We start from the raw sequence: 21,480 nt of genomic DNA on the forward strand, positions 1-21,480 counted from the left end.
AGCTAGCTAGCTAGATAAATAAAATTTATTGTAAGTAGTTGGCTCACATGAGTACGGAGGCTTAGAAGTCCCAAGATCTGCAGTCAGTAAGATAGAGGTCTAGAGAGCCAATGGTACAGTTCTAGTCTGAGTGTGAAGGCATGAGAACCAGAAGAATTGATGGTGTAAATTCCAGCCTAAAGCTGGCAGTCTTGAGACCCAAGGAGAGCCAATGTTTCAGTTCAAGTCCAAACTCAAGAAAAGACCCATGTCCCAGCTCAAAGCAGTGAGGCAGAGGAATTCCTTCTTACACCAGAGGGTCAGGCTTTTTATTCTGTTTAAGTCTTCAACTGATTGATGAAAATCATCCACATTAGGAAAGGCAATCCGCAGGGCACCTGGCTGGCTCAGTTGGAGCTTGCAACTCTTGATCTTGGGGTTGTAGGTTGGAGCCCCACATTGGGTGTAGAGATTACTTAAAAATAAAATCTTTCAGTAAAAAAAAAAAAAAAAAGGCAGTCTTTACTCGGTCTACTGATTCAAATGTTAATCTCATCCAAAAACATCTCCACAGACACATCCAGAATAATATTTGACCCAATATAGAGATACTCTATGGCCAGTTGACAGTTAAGTTGACACCTAAAATTAACCATAGCAGCTTAACATAAGCTACACAAATCTAGCTGGAAGTAGCCGAATTCTCAGAATAATACAGCACTGCACATGATGCCCTTTTACCTGGTCTTCTCTGGGCCCAGGTTGGCCATGTACTGTGCCTTGAAAGTACATATTACCCAATGTCCAGTCTCTGAACATATTGTCTTTTGTGTTTATAACTCGGTAGCCTCAACTCTTATTACACCTTACACCACTAAGTTATTTAAAAAAAACACACACAAAGTGTTTATGTATGTATGCATGCATGTGTCTATGTATGTATGTATAACTTTATGAGGAATGTAACATGTCTTTTAAACTGTGTTAGTATTTTTATTAGGATAATTATTGAGGTTAGTGTTCTTTTTATGAGGTTACATGAATTGTTTAGTTGTTTGCTTCAAAGAAGGAAAGAAGGAAAGAGAATTTTAACCTAAAATGCAGTGCTAAGGCCATTTAGCAAAGCTGATGGAGAATCTTTAATTCAAAGTTCCCTATCCAAGGAATTCTTGTCTTATAGGCCTACCTTAATATTCCTGCCATGCTTAGTCATTGGTTTGGAGCATCTCATGAGAAGTATGATCTTGGTATAAACATAGTGATAGATTCAGAGTATAATAGCTGGAGCCATCAGTCAGTCACTTCTGGTAGTAAGAGATGTGGGAGGTGTATTCCCATGGCCTCTATTTCTACCCCACCCCCCAATCCTATGGCCTTTACTTTGAAATATCCTGAATTTGCTATTATAAGAATATTCATCATTCAATACCATATTGATTAAAAGTTGCATCTTTATTTCCACCTTCACTTGCAAATCTTTTGAATTTTTTCCAATCCTTCTATTTTGACTCAATGAAAATTGAGTGGGGCTCCAACCTACAACCCCAAGATCAAGAGTTGCAAGCTCCAACTGAGCCAGCCAGGTGCCCTGCGGATTGCCTTTCCTAATGTGGGTGATTTTCATCAATCAGTTGAATGCTTAAATAGAATAAAAAGCCTGACCCTCTGGTGTAAGAAGGAATTCCTCCTTTCTAAGTTATTTTTATACCTTACCTAGGAATCTTTCATCCTTTCTAAAGACTTTTTTTTTTTTGACACAGAGAGAGATAGCTAGAGAGGGAACACAAGCAGGGGGAGTGGGAGAGGGAGAAGCAGCCTCCCGCTGAGTGGGGAGCCTGATGGGGGCTTGATCCCAGGACCCTGGGATCATGACCCAAGCCGAAGGCAGACACTTAACAACTGAGCCACCCAGGCGCCCCTCTCTCATCCTTTCTAATAAGCCAGCAAGCATCAAGTCTTTTCTCAAACCTTTCATTTTCTCTAGCAGGGAGAAACCTTATATTAATTTATAAACATCAAGGATAAGAGGAACATCTTTAAATATATCCTAAAGGTTAACATACTTGTTCCCATGGTAACCATATTCTCTGTATCTCACACACTGCTCTCAGAAGCTGCGTTTTATGAACCACTGCATCACCCGCATTTTGTTTGAACATATCCACCAGGATATTAATTGATAAAGTGGCTTTTAAGCTTCCCCGGCTACTTCTCTTCCTGATTCTTAGTTCTGTCAACTCTACGATGTCCTTGATGCCTATATGTCTGATGGAATGTCCAATTCTTCCCTTCTTCAGCAAAACCTATAGCAGCAGTATGCAATTTTTTCTTCCCAGCTGTTTCCTGTGTGTGCTCACAAGGCTTGAAATTCTTTATAATGTTTTTGACAATTTGTAATTGAAACCAGTAACTTTTCAAATGAATTTCATCTTTTGCTTACCCCTGCTTTACCCATACTGCTACTTCCAGCCAACTCAATGTTCTATTTCCAAAACCATTTGTTTTCAAATGTCAATTTAAGTATTGCTCAAGAATTTTAAGTGGTCCCCTGTTATTTTATAAATCAAATCCAAAATCTAAACTCCTTTGTTAGCATTTCAAGGCTCTTTCAGGCCCTCATAGTCTATTATTCATCATGTTTTGGTAATAAAAGTAGGCAACATTTATTTACTGTTAGGCACTATGCTAAGTACTATACATGTAATATTGCATTTAATCTTCACAACAAACATGTGACATATATACTTCTATTATCCCCAAATTACATTAAGAAACTGGTAAAATAACCTGCAAATGATCACCTACCTACTAAGTGATGGAGCAGTGACTCAAAGCAAGTCAGTTTCACCTGAATTCATAGTCACTATCAAGCCATATCTCTCACTAAAGTATTCTAAAGATAGTCTTTTTAAAAAAATTTTTTTTAGAGAGTGGCAGGAGAGGGAGAGAGAGAATCTTAAGCAGGCTCCATGCCCAGCACAAGCCCAGCGTGGGGCTCAGTCTCATGACCCTGAGATCATGACCTGAGCTGAAATCAAGAGTCAGATGCTTAACTGACTGAGCCACCCAGGCGACCCTAAAGATAGTCTTTAACTTTGCTGTTTTGATAAGTCTTGATTTTTTTACTGAGGTCATGACCACTTTTCTTTTCTGCCAAGGCATATTATTTATTTTTAAATCCTGCTCAAGCCCCATTTTCTCTACTAAGGCATCCCACACTGACCATTCTCTTAGATTTAATTTCTTCTTTACTTAAGCTTGTATATGTAAATATATTTTTTAAAGATTTATTATTTATTTTAGAAAGAGAGAGAGTGTGTGTGCACAGAGTAAGGAGGGGCAGAGGGAGATCGGAGAGAGAATCTCAGGCAGACTCAGGCTGAGCACAGAGCCCAATGCCGGGCTCCATCTCATGACCCTGATATCATGACCTGAGCCAAAGTCAAGAGTTGGATGCTTAACCAACTGAACCACCCAGGTGCCCCTTGTATATGTAAATATTATCATTAACTGGATTTTGTCCTCTAGTCTGGCTATTTTTCATATAGTTATCTCCCTCGCTGACCTATAAATTCTAGAAACTGTGTCTTCTAGATTTTCTGGTGTGTCTTTTGTACCTGATGCTCTTACAGGCATAGAATAGATGTTAAGGAATGTTTGTTAAACTGATGAAAAAGCAAGTTGTTTCAACTGGAGTGAATGTTTCTTTTTCATCTTTTTCCACAGAGGCAGGAAGATTGATGGCTTGGTATTACATTACATTTGAGACAGTGAAGAAATTTTGTACCATCAGTGGAAAAGAGACTTTATTAGATCTGGTAAATTAGTTGTCACTAGAAAATAAATATGTAATGATATAGTATAAAATAATAGTGGGGAAACAACTAATTTGCATATCTCATGCAATTTAAGAATGAGTGAGCAGACAAGAAAGCATTTTCTAGTAGTGCTGTGTCTCTCCATCTTATATACCTTTGATCATGAGATATGGAATATTACTCTTTACAATAAATTTTCAATTGTATCTCTGTATCAGGGCTAAGAAAATTTATATACATACCCAAAGTGGGGATGGCAACTACCTTTCAACTTAAGTGATAATGCCAATTACCTTGGTAGTGGCTACCAAGTATACTTTGTTGAGAAAGACCAGGATGATGTGGCATGATATATTAGGCAAGTCTGCTGTGAGTGATGGACAATGTTGGACATGTGTGCCATGTACTTGCAATTCTTCCCTAAATCTTTTGCATCAGAATAATAGTAGAAATAGGATAGTATTGGTGATAGACCAGAAAAAAGCAGTGATTGTGGAGAAGTGGGAGTGAAAACAAGGTTATACTAAGATATCAACAGTGAGGGCAACTTTACAGCTATAGCAGTAAATAGAATGATTGTCATGTTGTTGATACCTGAGAACTGTAGTGGTCCTTTCTCCCTTTATAGGGGACATGAATATGCAACAAGATATTTATTGTTTCTCAAATTTAACCATTAATTTTTATTTAAAATATCTAAGTTGATTTTTGTAATGAGATTATTATACAAAAATTGCACAAAAACTGATGAAAACTAGAATGCTTGTCTTTTTATGTAAATATTATTCTTAACTAAGGGAATCGAGAGTAGAAAATCCCTGATATTAACATTAACTAATCTTATTTTAAGTTCAGTGAGTAAGAGGATTAGAGCGGATGTTAGTTTCATGTTACAGATGTGAGAAACCAAAGCACAAGGAATGCTTTGCTCAAAGTCATCTGGCAGAACTAGGCTCTGTAATACAAATTTCTTAATATCTAAAGCATTCTTTCCATTACAAAATTCGTGTCATTCAGGATAATGATTTGCAAACTACAGAAGAGTGAATAATAATATAATAGTAGAAATGACAGCTACATTAATTGAGTGCTTACTGTGTGGTAGGAACAAGGCTGAATATTTTAAATTTTATTTTGTTAATCTTTATGATCTTATTGGTGTAGTCCCAGTCTCTAGCATAATGTCTGGCATATAACAAGTGTTTGTAAACACTTATTAGTGAATGAATGAATCCTTAAAGAAGCAAAATGTATAAAGTGAATTTTTAATTCTATTACACATTTTAAATGATAAAGCTGTGATATCCCAAGGCAGCTTGGAAAATAAGTAAATACAGGGAAAGAAGATGAGAGGAAAGAAGTAAAGAAGGGATATAAGTAAATGGGCAAATGATGAAATTTTATAGGTCACAATGATAGCCAGCTGCAAGGAATTTGCAGATGTGCAGTTAAGGATAAATGAAAAGAAAACACTGAATACTTTGAACAAAGATCCAAATCGGGTAACTATCAGGTATGGAAATTAAATATATCTTAAATAATTTTTTAAAGGTTCTGTTTAGTTAAAATAAGTAGTAATAATAAAAGTTTTGCCCTGTGTTTTTATTTATAGATTTCCAATGGAAGGAAGAATTAAAACAAGAGAAATGAAAGTAAATTGGTAAAGATGATTGTTAAATTCTTAAAATACTACCATTTGTGATTCATATTTATAAAACTTTTTTTAGTTTTAAAATTTATTTTAAATTTGTTTTCCTTAATACAAAAAAGAACACATTTACATAAAAATAAGGTGTCAGAATATAGATGTGAAATTAATGTCCAAAACCCTAACTTCAATTAAAATAGATGATTTGTGAATTTTTTAAATCAACAAACATTTTTTGAGAGTGTGTTCTGTTAAAGCAAGGTAATGATAGAAAAGAAAGTTAAGTTTGTCATCATCAGGAGTTTTCAAGTTATCTTGAATGAGAACCATGTGTATAAAGATAATGGACAGTATGAAAACACATATAATAGATGTATATTAAATGATAGTGGCATTCTGGGAGAGCAAATAGTAAAAGTAAAAACATGAGTGAGAGAATGCATATATGACAGTGGAATGTCTATTCTACCGAGAATGGGAAGTTTGTATAGAGGAATAGTAATTAGAAGATTAAACTAAGACTACATTGTAAATTGTGACTTTTACAGTTTGCCATCACAAATACAATGATATTCTTTTCTGCTTGCCTTAGTGGTTGATTTTCTGAGTATTTAGGTTTTACTGTTAAACTTTTTGACTTAGATGATGTGATTTCATGTGAGATGACTTTTTTATGTATTTCAATAAAACCTGTTATCCAAAGAATTTGTTTTTCCTCCTTAGGTAGAGGAGGTCACTCTCTCCGGGATACTTCCTTACATTCCATTGAATTTTATCTCCCACATGCCTTGAAGTCCTGGAAACAAACTTCTCACAGTTATATACAGCTCAACAGGCAGATCTATAGCTTGGACAACAGAAGTTAATGTTCTGTTTCTTAGCTATATTTTTCTAGAAATTCAAATACCCTTAGAGACTATATAGTCTAGTCCTTTCATTTTACAAATGAAGTAAGTAATGCCCAGATAAGCTGTGATTTTCCCAAGATTTTTTTGCAATATTAGAGACTGAGCTAGAACTAGAACCTAGGTCTCTTGCTTCTCTCAATGATTTTTTTCCCATATACTCTGTTGCGTCAACTATTGGGTCAAATTAAATCAAGGTATATTTCCACAAGCATCTTCTTAGGAACACTTTATTTGCAGCTTTAATGCTTCCATTTACCTTCCCTTAAATTGGGTCATACATTCTTTTGATTGGGGCTGTCAGATTTTAGAATTGATGATTTTATAATTTTTTATAAATATCATAATTTAGTTTCCTATTATAATTTCCCACCTTTCTGCATGTACTTGAATGTGACCAGGAAGAGAGAACTGTGTGGAGTCTTTTCTTAATCCAAAATGTACAGTTTTTTGGTAGGTGATGATGGCTAATAGTTACCACTTTCATGTGTCTCTCAGATCCCTGTTACTGTGCTGAATTTCAGATCTGTTTTTTTTTTTTTTTTAAGTAGATGTTAATCTTCTTAGTTTTAAACTTTTATTCTTCCAAGTTTCTGACCTTTAATTTAAGGCTGTTTTTTATTTTTCATAACTTTAATTCCCAGATCTTTTGTACTCAGCAGTAGCTCTGTTTGTTTTAACTGGTATTTTTCAATTGACTCATAAGATGTATTTTCAAATCAGTGATTTCTTTTCTTTTTCATTTGTTTCTTGTTATTATATAAGTAAGGCATAGATTAATTTTTAAAGAGTCAAAAATTTATAAATCAGAGAGTAAGTTCTGTCTTGACCTCCCCATCTTTCTTCCCCAGAAGTAGCTATTATCAGTAATTTGCTGTGCATCCTTCCAATTTCCTATTTATTTAGCACAAATATGTGTGCTAATAAACCTATGTAATGTCTACTACCAAAAAAATCGTAATTATTGTTCTTGTTGTGCCATGAGGACCATAGGGGAAGGGAGGGAAAACTGAATGGGAAGAAATCAGAGAGGGAGACAAACCATGAGAGACTCTGGACTCTGGGAAACAAACTGAGGGTTACAGAAGGGAGGGGGGCGGGGGAGGGGGTAACCAGGTAATGGGTATTAAGGAGGGCATGTGTTGTGATGAGCACTGGGTGTAATAACGTGACTAATGAATCGTTGAACACTACATCAAAAACTAATGATGTACTGTATGTTGGCTAATTGAACATAATAAAAAAATAAAATAAAAAGATTCTATATCAGTATATATACACATCAACCTTATTTATTTTAACGGCAACGTATACTTTAATAGCAATGTAGTCTATAAATATAATTTTTAACCACTCCTTTGTTGATGAAGAATTAGATGGCTTACAAATTTTTACTATTACAAATAGTGCTGAAATGAGCTTCCTGGTGTTTATATCGTATTTTTCAAAGATTTCTGGGTGAAAATGTATATACATGAGAAGATTTAATATATATTGCCAAATTGCCTTTGAAAAGGCTTCTCTGATTTACAATTCCCACCCATAGTGTAAAAAGAGTGACTATTTCCACACATCCTAATACTTGTTTTGTATCTTTAAAGTTTTGTCAATCTAATGGGTGAAAATTATATTTAAAAATTTGCAAATCCCTGATTATTAGGAGGAAATGTATGTATTATCTGGTTTTATGCAGAAATTTTAAATAGTTACAAAATCATACATATTAATCTTTTCCTTATAAGTTCTAGGTTTTGTCTTTTAGGAAGTTTTTTCCTATCCTGTATTTCTTAGGATTAGGTTCAACTGTGTAAAACTATGTAATAAAATGAATTAACAATAGCTTGAAGAAGACAGGCTACTTTTCTTTCACAGAAGAGAGCTCAAAGTGGATAGTCTAAGGTAGATATGGTGGCTTCATGGTATCATCAGTACTTGGGTTTCTATCTTTCAGTTCTGCCATCACACATAACTTCTATTTCAAGGTCACCTTATTGTCCAAAATGACTGTGAGGTCTTCAGCTGTTACATTTGAGTATCTTCTCTCTTTTAGTAGACTTCTTGGAAGTCCTGATAACAGTTTGCACTAGTTATATGACTACCCCTAAGTGCAAAGGAGACTGGGAAATATCTTGGCAGTAGTGTGCCTAGATTAAAATTGGGGTTCTGCTATTAAGAAGGAAAGAGAGTGAATGTTGGGTAGGCAAAGCAGTCTCTGCCACAGAGACTTCTCCTATCATTTCTTCTGATACTTGCAAACCATTTTATTTTTACCTGTAGTCTTATAAGGCATCTGGAGTTAATTTTTTATATGGTATAAGTTAGGAATTTATATTTTGTCCCTGAAAGGTAGTCAGAAGTATTTGATAAATATGTTGCTATTTTCTCTTTGCCTACTGTTTTTTTTTTTTTTTTTTTAAGATTTTATTTTTTGACGGAGAGAGAGACAGCGAGAGAGGGAACACAAGCAGGGGGAGTGGGAGAGGGAGAAGCAGGCTTCCCGCGGAGCAGGGAGCCAGACGTGGGGCTCCATCCCAGGACCCTGGGATCATGACCTGAGCTGAAGGCAGATGCCTAACGACTGAGCCACCCAGGCGCCCCTCTTTGCCTACTGTTTTGAAATGCCACCTTCTCATAAACTAAATTCCTAATGATCTGTTTCTGGACACTTAACTGTTAGTCTAGTCTATTTATTTTGTTGCTATGACAATACCACATTGTTTTACTTGCTATTCTTTTATTGGAAGTTTTGTGATATGATAAGGCAAGTTCCTCCTTTTTGTTCTTCTAAAAATGTTTTTGGCTATTTTTCCTCCCTGTGAATTTTAGAATCAGCTCATCAAGATCTGTAAAAAGTTCTGTTGAAATTGGTTTTATAGATTAGTTTTGGAAGATTCTTGTTTTTACAGTTCTGAATCTGTCTAGGAATATGGTATCTTTCTCCATTTATTCAGGTTTTTATGTCTTTCTGTGACATTTTATAATATATCATTTAGTTTTGTATTTCTTGGTAGGTTTATTTCTTGGTATTTTATGGAGTTTGATATTGTGAACAGAAGAGTCCTTTTTAAAAATTGCATAACATTGTATTTTGTAATCAGTTATGGATGGTATATAAAAAGGCTACTGGGTTTTTGTTTTTGTTTTAAGGCCACTGGTTTTTCAATTTTGATTGTTTTATCTATCTTACTGAACTCTCAAGAGTACTGGAAGTCCTTCATTTGGTTTGCAGGGATTTCCTAGATAGACAATCATATCTGTAAAGAGGGATAGTTTTATCTCTTGATTTCTAATAGTTAAAACTCTTTTTTCTCCTTAACTTGTAGGTGAAACTTCTAATATACTGTCCTTGCTTGAGAACAAACATCCTTGTCTCATTACTGTTTTTCAGGGTCTAGTATCCAGTGTTGCACCACCAAGGAATTCCTCACACTTTTGGGATTAGGTTCTGGGATCTATTATCCTCCTTCTCACTTGTATATAAAAACAGGTTTGAGTTCAGGGTAGAGAGCAACCTCTTTTGGGTGGTCATTGTCGTGAATCTGAAAGTGTCTTTTATGTTCTTTGTTTTTGCAGGGTTTCTACCTTTTCTTGAATCAACTTTTGCTAACTTATATGTTCCTGAGATAGCATTAATTTCATCCAGCTTGTCTGTTTGACATATTTTGTTCTCTAATAAGTTAAAAATTCCCTCTGAAAATGTAATGTCAACTTTCTAATTCCTAATATTATTTGTGTCATCTCTTCTTTTTCTTAATTGGATTTTCCAAAGGTTTCTATATTTTCATCTTTTCAAGCCATTTATTTTTCTATTTCATTAATTTCTGATTTTATCTTTATTTTCTTCCTTTTACTTTCTTCTTTTTGTAATTTTTTTTTTACTATATGTTTGCTCCATTTATTTTGTTTTTCTTGTTTTCCATAAAATATTTAAGACTACAAATTTTCTAGTAAGTACCACTTTGGCATTGTTCTATAGATTTTTAAAATCTATTTCTATTCTTTTTAAGGGTAATTTTAATTTTAATTTCCTCTTTAAGAATTATTTAAAATTGTTTTTTAAAATTCTTAAAGTCATTCTTCTACTTTTATTGGGTTGTAATTAGAGAATGTGGCCTGTCAGTGTTCTGCTTTATGATATATATTGTGATTTTACTTGTGGCTTAGTACATGGTTAATTTTTATGATTGTTCTGTGTGAATTGTAAATGAATATATGAATGATGTGTTTCCTAGGCACTAAGTTGTATATTTTGCCACTAAGAGTAGTTTGCTAATTGTGTTACTCAAAGTGAGATATCTCTCATTTTTCATGTAGAGTTTTATCATTCAAAAGAGAAATTTATTATATTGTTTAAGGAAAAAAGTAAGATTATATAATGGATCTAGAAATGTGACATCAGGTGATTCAAGGGAATATATATATCCCTAGAACATTTAGAAAAGCAGATAAAAAAGGAATAGGTATGCAGTAGGCAGAAGAGTGACATATTGTCTAGTTAGGTGTGGACTGTGAGAATGACTATAAAAGTTTAGTAGGAGTTATGGAATAAACAAAGGAGCAGATCATAAGGAAATCATCTTAGAATTGTGCATAAAAGGAGTTGTACTAGGGGTGCCTGGGTGGCTCAGTCAGTTAAGCAACTGAGTCCTGGTTTCATCTCAGGTCATGATCTCAGGGTCGTAAAATCAAGCCCTGTGTCTGGCTCTGTGCTCAGCAGGGAGTCTGCTTGAGATTCTCTCTCTCCCTCTGCCCCTCCCTCTGCTCATGCTCTCTCTCTCTCTTTCCCCCTACCTCCCTTTCAAATAAATAAATAAATCTTAAAAAAAAAAAAAGAAGTTGTACTTAACCTGTATATTTAGACATATTTTAGATACTACAGAACAATAGGCTCACATGTCCATGTTGCCTTTCTTGTCCTATCTTGTCCTATCTGCTGCTAGATGGAAAGGAGCTGGGTAGATGAGTCAACTAACTGTCCTATTGAATACTTTTTGCTTTTAATTCTATTTTGTCTAATATTAATATTGCTAGTTTTATTTTGTATATCTTTTTAATTCTTTTTTCATATTGTTTTATTTTAAATATAATTTGTATAGATAACATATAGCTAGATTTTGTTACTATTTTTTAATCTGACCTCAGAATTCTTTTGAGGAATTCAGTACATTTACATTTATTATAATTACTGATATGTTTAGACTTACTCTTATTTTATGTTTTCTTAGCGTTATTATTGCTTGTTTATTTCTTTTTTCTCACTAATTTTTTTCTTTTGCCTCTTCTGCCTCTTTTTGGATGTATCAAGTTTTCTTTGTTTTTGTTCTTCTAGCTAGCTCTTCCTTTAAAATTCTATATTGCATATGTAGATTTGTATTTTTCCACCAATATCTATAGAAAATGAACATTTTAAACTTACCCCTTGTGAGTCAAAACCTTATCACATTTTCACTTCCCTCCTACTTCTTGTTCTCTTCCATGTTTATTCAGATCTTTGGGATTTTAGTTCCAGTTGTTACTTCAAAATATTTTAGTGTGCATTAAAGATTATAGACTTACCTAATTTTTTTTCACTAATTTCTTTGCTTACTTCTTGCTTTTTAAAATTTCTGCCTTCCTTTTTGTTACATATACAGTTTATTCTGCTGGGTACATTCTTAAGTAATTATTTTTTTAAGATTTTATTTATTTATTTGACAGAGAGACACAGCGTGAGAGGGAACACAAGCAGGGGGAGTGGGAGAGGGAGAAGCAGCCTTTCTGTGGAGCAGGGAGCCGGACAGCCTAAAATATAATTTGCCCTTTCATTTGAATGAGTTTGGCTAAATTATTCTTCAGAAATTTCTTTGGTAATGTTCTTCTTGCATCCATTCTTGGTGACCCAATTTGTTTTCAGTCTTTTGTTAATAACTTTTTTCTCTCTTTGGAATATTAAAATAATTTTTTTCTTTATCTGTGTTAGGAAATTTCACCATGAAGGTCTGGTGTGTATTTTATTCTTTATTTTGGGGACTCTCTTAATATGTAGACTTGTATCTTTCTTCAGCTCTGGGAAGTTTTCTTCTATAAGTTAATTATGTCTCTTTTATTCTCTCTGTTCACTCCTTCTGGAACTCCTACTAGATGAATGTTGGAACTTCTGACTCTCTCCTCCACGTTTTATACTTTCTCTCCCAGTGTAGAGTCTGCTTGTTCTTCTCCCTCTGCTCCTCACCCCCACAATCTCTCTCTCTCAAATAAGTAAATAAATAAATAAAATCTTTAAAAAGAAAAGAATAAGGTCACCTTACCTCTCCTGGGTGTTTGTTATTACCTAGAGCACTGACCTGCCTCTCTGGCCTCAATGTCTACACTCCTGTGTTAGCCTCTTAAAACATACCACAACTGCATAATATTTTTCACAAATGAGAGAGTGGCAGGGGCAGACTACCTACCTGCTCAGAACACTACATCAAAAACTAATGAAACTAATGAAACTAAAAAAAAAAAAGAAATACCACCTGTGGGGGGAAAAAAAAAGAATACAACATTTCAGTAAATTGCTCAGACAAGTATCTCAGGACTCTCTCTCCTTAATCTGTTGATTTTTTTTTTATAAGGAAAGAGTTTTTTAAAAAATTGAAGTATAGTTGACATACAATGTTGTGTTAGTTTTGGGTGTACAACATAGTGATTCAACAATTCTACACATTACATGATGCTCACTATGATAAATGTAGTTACCCTCCGTTGCCAGTTATTACAATATTATGTCTATTGATTCTTCTGCATGTGTTATGGATAATTTCCTCCAGTTTTATTTTTCTCATAGATTTGATCCTCTTCATAGATTTTATTTCTAACATTAAACTTTCTGGTCTACCAGTGGCATGCTTTCTTGTTTTCCTGTAGTTTTATGGATGGAGACATACACACATAAACACACATATACGTATGTCCATCCTTTCAGGGAATTTGAAGAAGAGTAAGTATACAGAAGGCTGCATGTGCTATCTTGATCCTTTGTCTCAGGTGTTTCTTTGGGCATTCTTATTTTATGCTTAAGCAGAAAAAAATGGCTTCAGAATAACTCTTCTCCTCTCAAAAGTGTTGTACAGCTTCATAATACACCTTTAACTTTCCTTCATTTGCAGGATTTCTTTTGTTATTGTTCTTGTTTATAGTCTTTAATTGAAATGATGAAAGAGGAAATAGATCTATTTAAAACAAAACCAAATAGCTACTTTGGTCTAGATTAAGATGTGGTACCTGAGTTAGGATTCATTTGAGGGATTTCTATTCTTTATACACAAATATTTTTGGAAAAATCCTTCCTTTACTAAGTTGGCCAGGATACAGAAGTTTTTTGGAAAGTTCTTGTATCATTTTTATTAGTTTGCTAACTACTCTTAGTAACAGGGCTGTATCTAGCTACAAAGTTGAATGAGAAATACAATCTTCGTGTATAGGTAAGAACAGATAATGGGACAGTCAGCTAGCAGTTTCTGTCATAGGTATGCAAAGCATCTAATGTAGTGCCTGGAGCTAAGTATTCAAGAAACGGTTATTAATAATTATTATTATCTTTGGCTGAGCCATTTAAGATCTCTCCTGGCTGCACCAGTTTGCATTCCCATCAGCAGTGTACGTACAAAGGGTTCCTTTTCCTCCATATCCTCACCAGCACTTGTTTCTTGTGTTTTTGATTTTAGATGTTCTGACATGTATGAGGTGATATTTCATTGTGGTTTTGATTTGCACATCCCTGATGATTAGTGATGTTGAGCATCTTTTCATATGTCTGTTGGCCATCTGTATGTCTTCTTTGTAGAAATGTCTATTCATGTCTTCTGCCCATTTTTAAATTGGATTGTTTGGTTTTTTGATGTTGAGTTGTATAAATTCTTTATATATTTTGGATATTAACTCCTTATCAGATATATCATTTGCAAGTATCTTCTCCCTTTCAGTAGGTTGTCTTTTTGTTTCATTGATTGCTTCCTTTGCTGTGAAGAAGCTTTTAATTTTAATTTAGTCCATTAGCTGTTTTTGCTATTGTTTCCCTTGCCTTAGAGACTTACCTAGAAAAATGTCAGAGAAATTATTGCTTGTGTTCTCTCCTAGGATTTTGATGGTTTCAAGTCTCACATTTAGGTCCTTAATCCATTTTGAGTTTATTTTTGTGTATGGTGTAAGAAAGTGGCCCAGTTCTATTCTTTAGCATATGTCTGTCCAGTTTCCCCAACATTTATTGAAGAGACTGTCCTTTTCCCATTGCATATTCTTGCCTCCTTTGTCAAAGATTAATTGACCATATAATCATGGGTTTATTTCTGGGCTCTCTGTTCTCTTCCATTGATCTATATGTCTGTTTTTGTGCCAGTTCCATACTGTTTTGATTACTATAGTTTTGTAGTATATCTTGAAATCTGGGATGGTGATACCTTCAGTTTTGTTCTTCTTTTTCAAATTGCTTTGGCTATTCGGGGTCTTTTGTGGTTCCATACAAGTTTTAGATTATTCTTTACAACCATCTCTTAATAGATAATATAAAATAACTTTCAGAAGATACACTATAGCCAAAAGAATTAAATAGTCTATAGTTTCAGCTATATGCATCCATTCTGAGAAGTGAGTTGGTTACTACCTTCTGTTTTCACATATTGTTTGCTAAAACTAAACCATGAAATATAACTATTATTCTGCTCTCTTTGTATACCTGACTTATCAAGAGACCTTCAAGAAATTAATATAAGTCTGATAATTTTAGTTAGATCCATAGGGTGAGTTGCACATCATTGTCTGGTTAGAAAAGTAAACAGGCAAAATGGGATATAGTAGGTACAACGTACGCTAGTTCCTTTTCTCCCTTCTTACCACCCGCTCCTCAAATTTTGTAGCCAAGCAACTGCTAGTTTCTACTAATCAACTAATATGTTACCAACCTTCATATGTTGAACAGAATCTTCAGACCTAATACTCTGCTTGTCACTCATAGGCACTTAATAAAGATTTGTTTGTTACACAAAGTTCCTTGCTTTTCTATAATAACATATATGTAGAGCTAAAAGAACTCTATTGGAGGAGAATATGAAAACAATTTTAGATGTGTTGAGGTTAAAGAAATAGTCTAAGTGAGAGTGCCCTGTAAGCATTTGAAATTTATCAATCTAGCGATTATAATGAAAGTCTTGAGAAGAAATGAGATTTTTGAGAAAATGAGAGGTTGAGGGAATGAAGAAGAGTAGAGAAATAAGAAGGGGACTTTTAGAGGTTGGAAAGAAGTTAACAATGACTTGTAACAATAATGATGCAAGATATAGAATCATCTAGTGTCACAGAAATCAAGGCAGAGAGGAATTTTAAGAAAAGATACTTCAATCAATGATGTCAAATACTATGAGATAATAGTTTTTAAAAGAAAATCATGAAATTTCTTCTTTCCTTCATTCAGTCTTATTCAGGCTCAGCTAGGATGCATTCCCATTCAAGACTTTGCTTTGACACAAGATACCGCGAAGATTTTCAGAAATGGCTCACGAATTACAAGATGTATGTTATAGGATTAATGGATTTTCAATATTTTTCCCAGTAAACTATTATACTAGATTTAACATTGGAAACTTTTTTTTAGGGTTGTCAGATTTTGTGGCTGTTCAAGAAAAGAAGTTTGCTGTGTTATTGAACAGTTTGATATTAGCTAAATGTTTTAGATGCAAACTTTGGGAAAACTCTCTACATATATCCAAACAGCTGGAAAAAATTGGTAGGTACTGAATACAGGCAGGCAATTTGTCAATGTCTGCAGTTTATTTTGTTTTTCATTGTTAGGAAAATTATCCTATGGTGTTTATAGACCTTAAGAAAAAATGTGTTTGTAAGTATAAATAAGGTACTGAACTTTACTTCTCTTGAAAATCTGATTTTCATTTTCTCCTGCCTGAAGGATTCTATTTGAAATCAATTGGGAAACTAATAAAAATGAATGCTCTTTTTTTTAAGATTTTTTAAAATTTTATTTGAGGGTTGGGGCAGAGAGAGGAGAGAGAGAGAGAATGAGCAGGGAGGAGGATCAGAGGGGAGGGAGAAGCAGACTCCCCACTGAGCAGGAAGGCCTGATGTGGGGCTCCATCCCAGGATCTTGAGACCATGACCTGAGCCAAAGGCAGATGCTTAACCAACTGAGCCACTCAGGCGCCCCCTAATAAAAATGAATACTCTTATTTTTAAATTTGTTCTCAAACCAAGAGTGAAAGTTTGTTTTAGTAATTAGGTAACTATGTGTTGCTCTCTCTTCCACTTTTATGATTGTTTTGCTCTCAATGACAAGGTACAGAGCTAGCAATCCTAGCCATTCCTAATTCATTACAGAGAATTATGTCACTTATTTATATCTTAACTTTTTTCTCTTTTTTTCAGTAATAGGACAGTATTCGCACTGATCTTCATAGAGATTCTGTAGACAAAAGATTGTGCCTAATTATTTCCTATCTATTGAGATCTAGCTGAAGTTATGTACTGAAACAGTCTAGAGGGTGCCAGTTACAAAGACTGGGGTATAACTAAGTACTCTAGAGTTCTCCAGTTTGCTGCCTTTGATTTTGTGATCCTATTCCTCCTTCTCTCTAAGAAGAGAGCTGTTATTCCATGACTGACAGCTTTGTTAGCTTTATAATTTTATATGCATCTTGGGGACATTAAAAAATTATGTAGTCGGTTATTAGGGATTGTCTCATTATTCCTTAGAACAAAGATCTCCAACTATTTTGTGAGGAAGTGCTTTTTTATTTCCTTGAAGTTTGAAATCAGTGGGATAGCAGAGAACTGACCAGTCCTGGGAACTGGGGTGAAGATGGGGATTAGATGGTGAAAGTAAGGTCAAATTAGAGGAGGGATTCTTGACGTTAAGACTCACCTTTCTACTGAAGTCCTAGCAAACCAGACGCTGCACCCATCTCAAAAAGATGAGCTCTAAAGTGGGAAGGAGGTTCCATACAACATTTAGGAAATAACAACTTACAGAAATTTAGAAATTAAGTTAAATGATTATTAAGAAAATTTTCATTATATTTGAAAAAGAGTCTTTCTGACTTTCTAGAATATTGTCAAATCAGGCATCATTTGCATCCTATCCCTTCCAAATTGTCGAACACCAATGTGTTTTTTACACTTACTCAGTATGGCTGAAGAAAAAGAAGCAAAAATTGCCCACCAAAATTCATACACTAGAAAAATGGGAGAATCAAAATAAAAAAGCAAATCTAAGTTCTTCCTGAGCATCAGGAAAAAAATAATGAATACAAATTGATTTTCAGCAATGTTTATAAAAAATTAAAATTCAAGAAAAGTTTTGAGGGAAAATGAACATGAAGGAATTATTAATACTAGGAGTTGTATCTTAAGAATGAATAAGAGAAATTCCCAAGGATAAATGTATGGAAAAAGAAATAGTGTAATATCCCCACCAGTAATATATGTGCCTTAGGCAAGATTGTAATATCTTGGAATTTTATACTTCTGACAGTATCTCCTATTTCAGGGTTTGGTTAAATTCATTTGTGAGTGTAAGAATTTTAAATTCAAGTTTCTTAAAGCATAAAGAAACAGAGGCAGTGCAAAGATGGAAGTGAACTTGATATATTTGAAGAACAAAATTAAAGCAAATGTGGCTAGAGAGTAGTCAGCAAGAGGAGACTGGTAGGAAATTAAATGGGACAGGTAGGCTGTGGTCAAGTCAGATAGGTAAGGGAGTTTGGTCATGGTAAGAAATTGTCACTTTATTCTAAATGCAATGGAAAGGAATTGGAAATTTTAGACAGAAGAGTAAAATTACCTGATTTCAGTACAGAAACCTAGAACTCTATTTCTAAGATGGAAATAGAGAGCCATAGCTTTATGAAGCAGTATTCCCATCCATAAATCATGTTGTCTTTTTTTCAAATATGAGTGTAATACGTAACAGTAGGAATCGCTTGGTACTTTCTCCATGAATGACATATGATAAAAATAAGAGTTAAATCATCATGTGGACCAAAGAGTTCCTCTTTCTTCTATTAAGCAAATACATGTTTTATTTCAGTTTGAAAAAATAAATATGAACAATTGAATGTCAGAGCCCAAATAATTGAACTGAAAACTTTTTTATAAAACTTCAAAAATTAGTTATTAATCTGGATCTTTAAAAAAAACCTTTTTACTAATGTCATTGAAAAGTTAAGTATAGATTTAGTTTAAAATGGATTGTTTAAAACTGCTATTTGATTAATTTTCCACAGGTATAACATTGTCAAATGCAATGGTAAATGCAGGTTTGACCTCCTTTAAAAAAATAGAAGAAACAGATGCAAGGGAACTTGAACTGGTATTTAATATTCACTTATTCCTAATGTTACCTGAATTTTACCTAAATTTTAAGCCTACCTTTTATATCTTTATTTCTTCTAAAAAATTGTTTTTCTCGTCATAATCATAAGTATTTTAATTTAAGATTTTGGGTAATAAGCATTATTAAAACTATTGATGCTAAAAAGTGTTTTACTAAAAGAACTTCTAGTCTTGTGGTAAGAATATAATGATATAAATGTTTTTAGATTTTAAATAGACACCCCCCTTTTGGAACACAAATAAAAGAAACAGTGATGTATCTACCAAAATATGAACTTGAAGTGGAACAGGTAAATATTTTTGGGGGTTTTTTTGTTTGTTTGTTTTTTAGGTATTTTCATTGTCTTTTCAGGAATAAAGCTATCCATAGCTGACTTGGAGCTGAATAAGAGTAGTAAGGTTATCTTTAACACTTTTTATGCCTATCCTTTTTTTAAAGATTGCAAGATATAGTGATACCATGGCGGAAATATTAGTGACCATTATATTAAGAAACTTTGAACAGCTACAAACTAAAAGAACAGCACCAGATTCTCACTATGTTACCTTAATCATAGGTGATGCAGATAATCAGCTGGTTTTTAAGCACAAAATTATGTAAGTGTACAATTTCCGTTTGATTTTATTTCTAAGCATATACTATGAAAGAAAAATTCTGCTGAGAAACAGTACTAAAATCACTGTGGGATTAATTAAATTACATTTTCCTTTCCCTGAAATGGAGTAGTTTCTTGTCTGTTAAAGAAGTATTCACGTTGGGTCTGTTGTCAGTACTCAAATGAACAAAGTGTGAAATCTATCACCAAGGTTTGAAACAAGTGAATAAATGACCTTTAGGAGTAGCTATACCCCACTGTTGTTGAACTTTCTTATTTTGTTGCTTTTCTCCAGTCATTCACAACCTTACTACTCTTTCATTATCTTCCTCCTGCTCCTTCAAGATATACCTAATATTTCCAAATTAAAATCCAACAAACTACTATAGCTCCATTGTAAGATCAGGCAACCAGTTCAAATATATAAAGGAGCTACCTTCCCTTACACCTGATTCTCTAGCATGCCATTCTATGATTTTTACATCAGCCTTTTTTTCTGATACTGTTATTTTCTCCCAGGATGCCATAGGCAAACTCTAAAGTTAGCAGTTATAGGTATAGCTAATATTTTTTGAGCTCTCTGTAGGTTCCAGATAATGAATTGTTTAATCTTTGTATAGACAGATGCTATCATTATCTAAATTTAATAGAGGAAGAAATTGAGACCGAGAGTTTAATTAATTTGTCTAAGGTCATATAGGTAGTTTATAGCAAAGTCTAGATTTTAACCCAAGCAGTCTTACTTCAGAGCCTATCCTCCTAATCATATTACTTTACTTGTGAGTTCAGGATTAGCAGTGACTCTGAAATGGGAATCTCATTGTTGCCAGAGCACTGGAAGATACCTTCCCAAAATAGTCTATTCAAGGTTCCTAAAGGGACTATGGTGCCTAATAGAACATCCCTTTCACTGTTAACCACTTTACTGCACCTAGCTGTGACACATTTATAGAGAATATGTCATTGTACAAATCTTTGTTCTCTGTGACAAGTCTGAAGACAGTCTTGACTATATAAAGCTAAAATAAGTTCAATCTCAAAATTGGTTGCTGGTTTGTGATGTTATTGGATATAGACTATTTTATATGAATTTTAAAGATACTATTCAAGTTCTCACAAATTCGTGTATCCTATATATAGCCATTTAAAAGTGGTAGTGATTTAGGGGCAAGCTCATGGGTTGTTGATGTCAACTATATTTTTAGGTGGGCCTGAAATGAGGCAATGCAACTTGGAATCAGCTGTTTGGTCAGTGTGTAGTTAGAAAATTATGATTGCAGTAGCCCCATTGACACTCCATTTCTCCCTTCTCAGAATTTGCAGCTAGTAGTTTTCAGTACTGACTTCAGTTTACTACCAGATAGGACCTATCTAAGGGTCAATCTGCCCTTGATGGTTAATGTATTATTTCATTTAGTATTTGGATCACTATTTAAATGATATGTTATTCTTTTTCAGGGATTCTATTTTGCTAAAAGCTGGAAATTGGACTAAAAAGATTGATGTGAAGAGAGCTTTTAAATCTGAAGATCTTAGCTTAAATCTAATTAGTTCTGAATATGGTCAGTTCATTGAAGTAATGAACACATAAATGTAAAGAATATGATAACATTTAAAAATTTCCTTCATGCTGAAACAGAAAAACAATTTAAATGATATTGTGTAAAAATAAGTTATTTAAATAATATGAATAATTTTTTTTAATATTTTTATTCTTATATTATCCCCATACATTGCATCATTAGTTTTAGATGTAGTGTTCCATGATTCATTGTTTGTGCATAACACCCAGTGCTCCATGCAGAATGTGCCCTCCTCAATACCCATCACCAGGCTAACCCATCCTCCCACCCCCCTCCCCTCTAGAACCCTCAGTTTGTTTTTCAGAGTCCATCATCTCTCATGGTTCGTCTACCCCTCCAATTTCCCCCCCTTCACTCTTCCCCTCCTGCTACCTTCTTCTTCTTCTTCTTTTTTTTTTTCTTAACATATATTGCATTATTTGTTTCAGAGGTACAGATCTGAGATTCAACAGTCTTGCACAATTCACAGCGCTTACCAGAGCACATACCCTCCCCAGTGTCTATCACCCAGTCACCCCATCCCTCCCACACCACCCCCCACTCCAGCAACCCTCAGGTTGTTTCCTGCAATTAAGAATTCCTCACATCAGT

General features: G+C 34.1%; 1 protein-coding gene across 9 annotated transcripts in view; it reads left to right on the top strand.

Moving 5' to 3' along the window:
- HFM1 (helicase for meiosis 1) overlaps positions 1–21,480 on the top strand; it is a 111,692-nt gene that overhangs the window by 49,929 nt on the left and 40,283 nt on the right. For all 9 annotated transcript variants that reach the window (XM_035018054.1, XM_035018055.1, XM_035018058.1 and 6 more), the window contains 9 exons: positions 3,706–3,797; positions 5,204–5,310; positions 5,410–5,457; positions 15,781–15,878; positions 15,961–16,092; positions 18,602–18,687; positions 18,917–19,000; positions 19,150–19,307; positions 20,765–20,868. In XM_035018054.1, coding sequence (XP_034873945.1) covers positions 3,706–3,797; positions 5,204–5,310; positions 5,410–5,457; positions 15,781–15,878; positions 15,961–16,092; positions 18,602–18,687; positions 18,917–19,000; positions 19,150–19,307; positions 20,765–20,868 — 909 coding nt within the window. The remainder of the gene's footprint in view (positions 1–3,705; positions 3,798–5,203; positions 5,311–5,409; positions 5,458–15,780; positions 15,879–15,960; positions 16,093–18,601; positions 18,688–18,916; positions 19,001–19,149; positions 19,308–20,764; positions 20,869–21,480) is intronic.

This window comes from Mirounga leonina, unplaced genomic scaffold (genome assembly GCF_011800145.1).
Source record: "Mirounga leonina isolate KUSES-001 unplaced genomic scaffold, KU_Mleo_1.0 Mir_173, whole genome shotgun sequence".
NCBI classification, from domain to species: Eukaryota; Metazoa; Chordata; class Mammalia; order Carnivora; family Phocidae; genus Mirounga; species Mirounga leonina.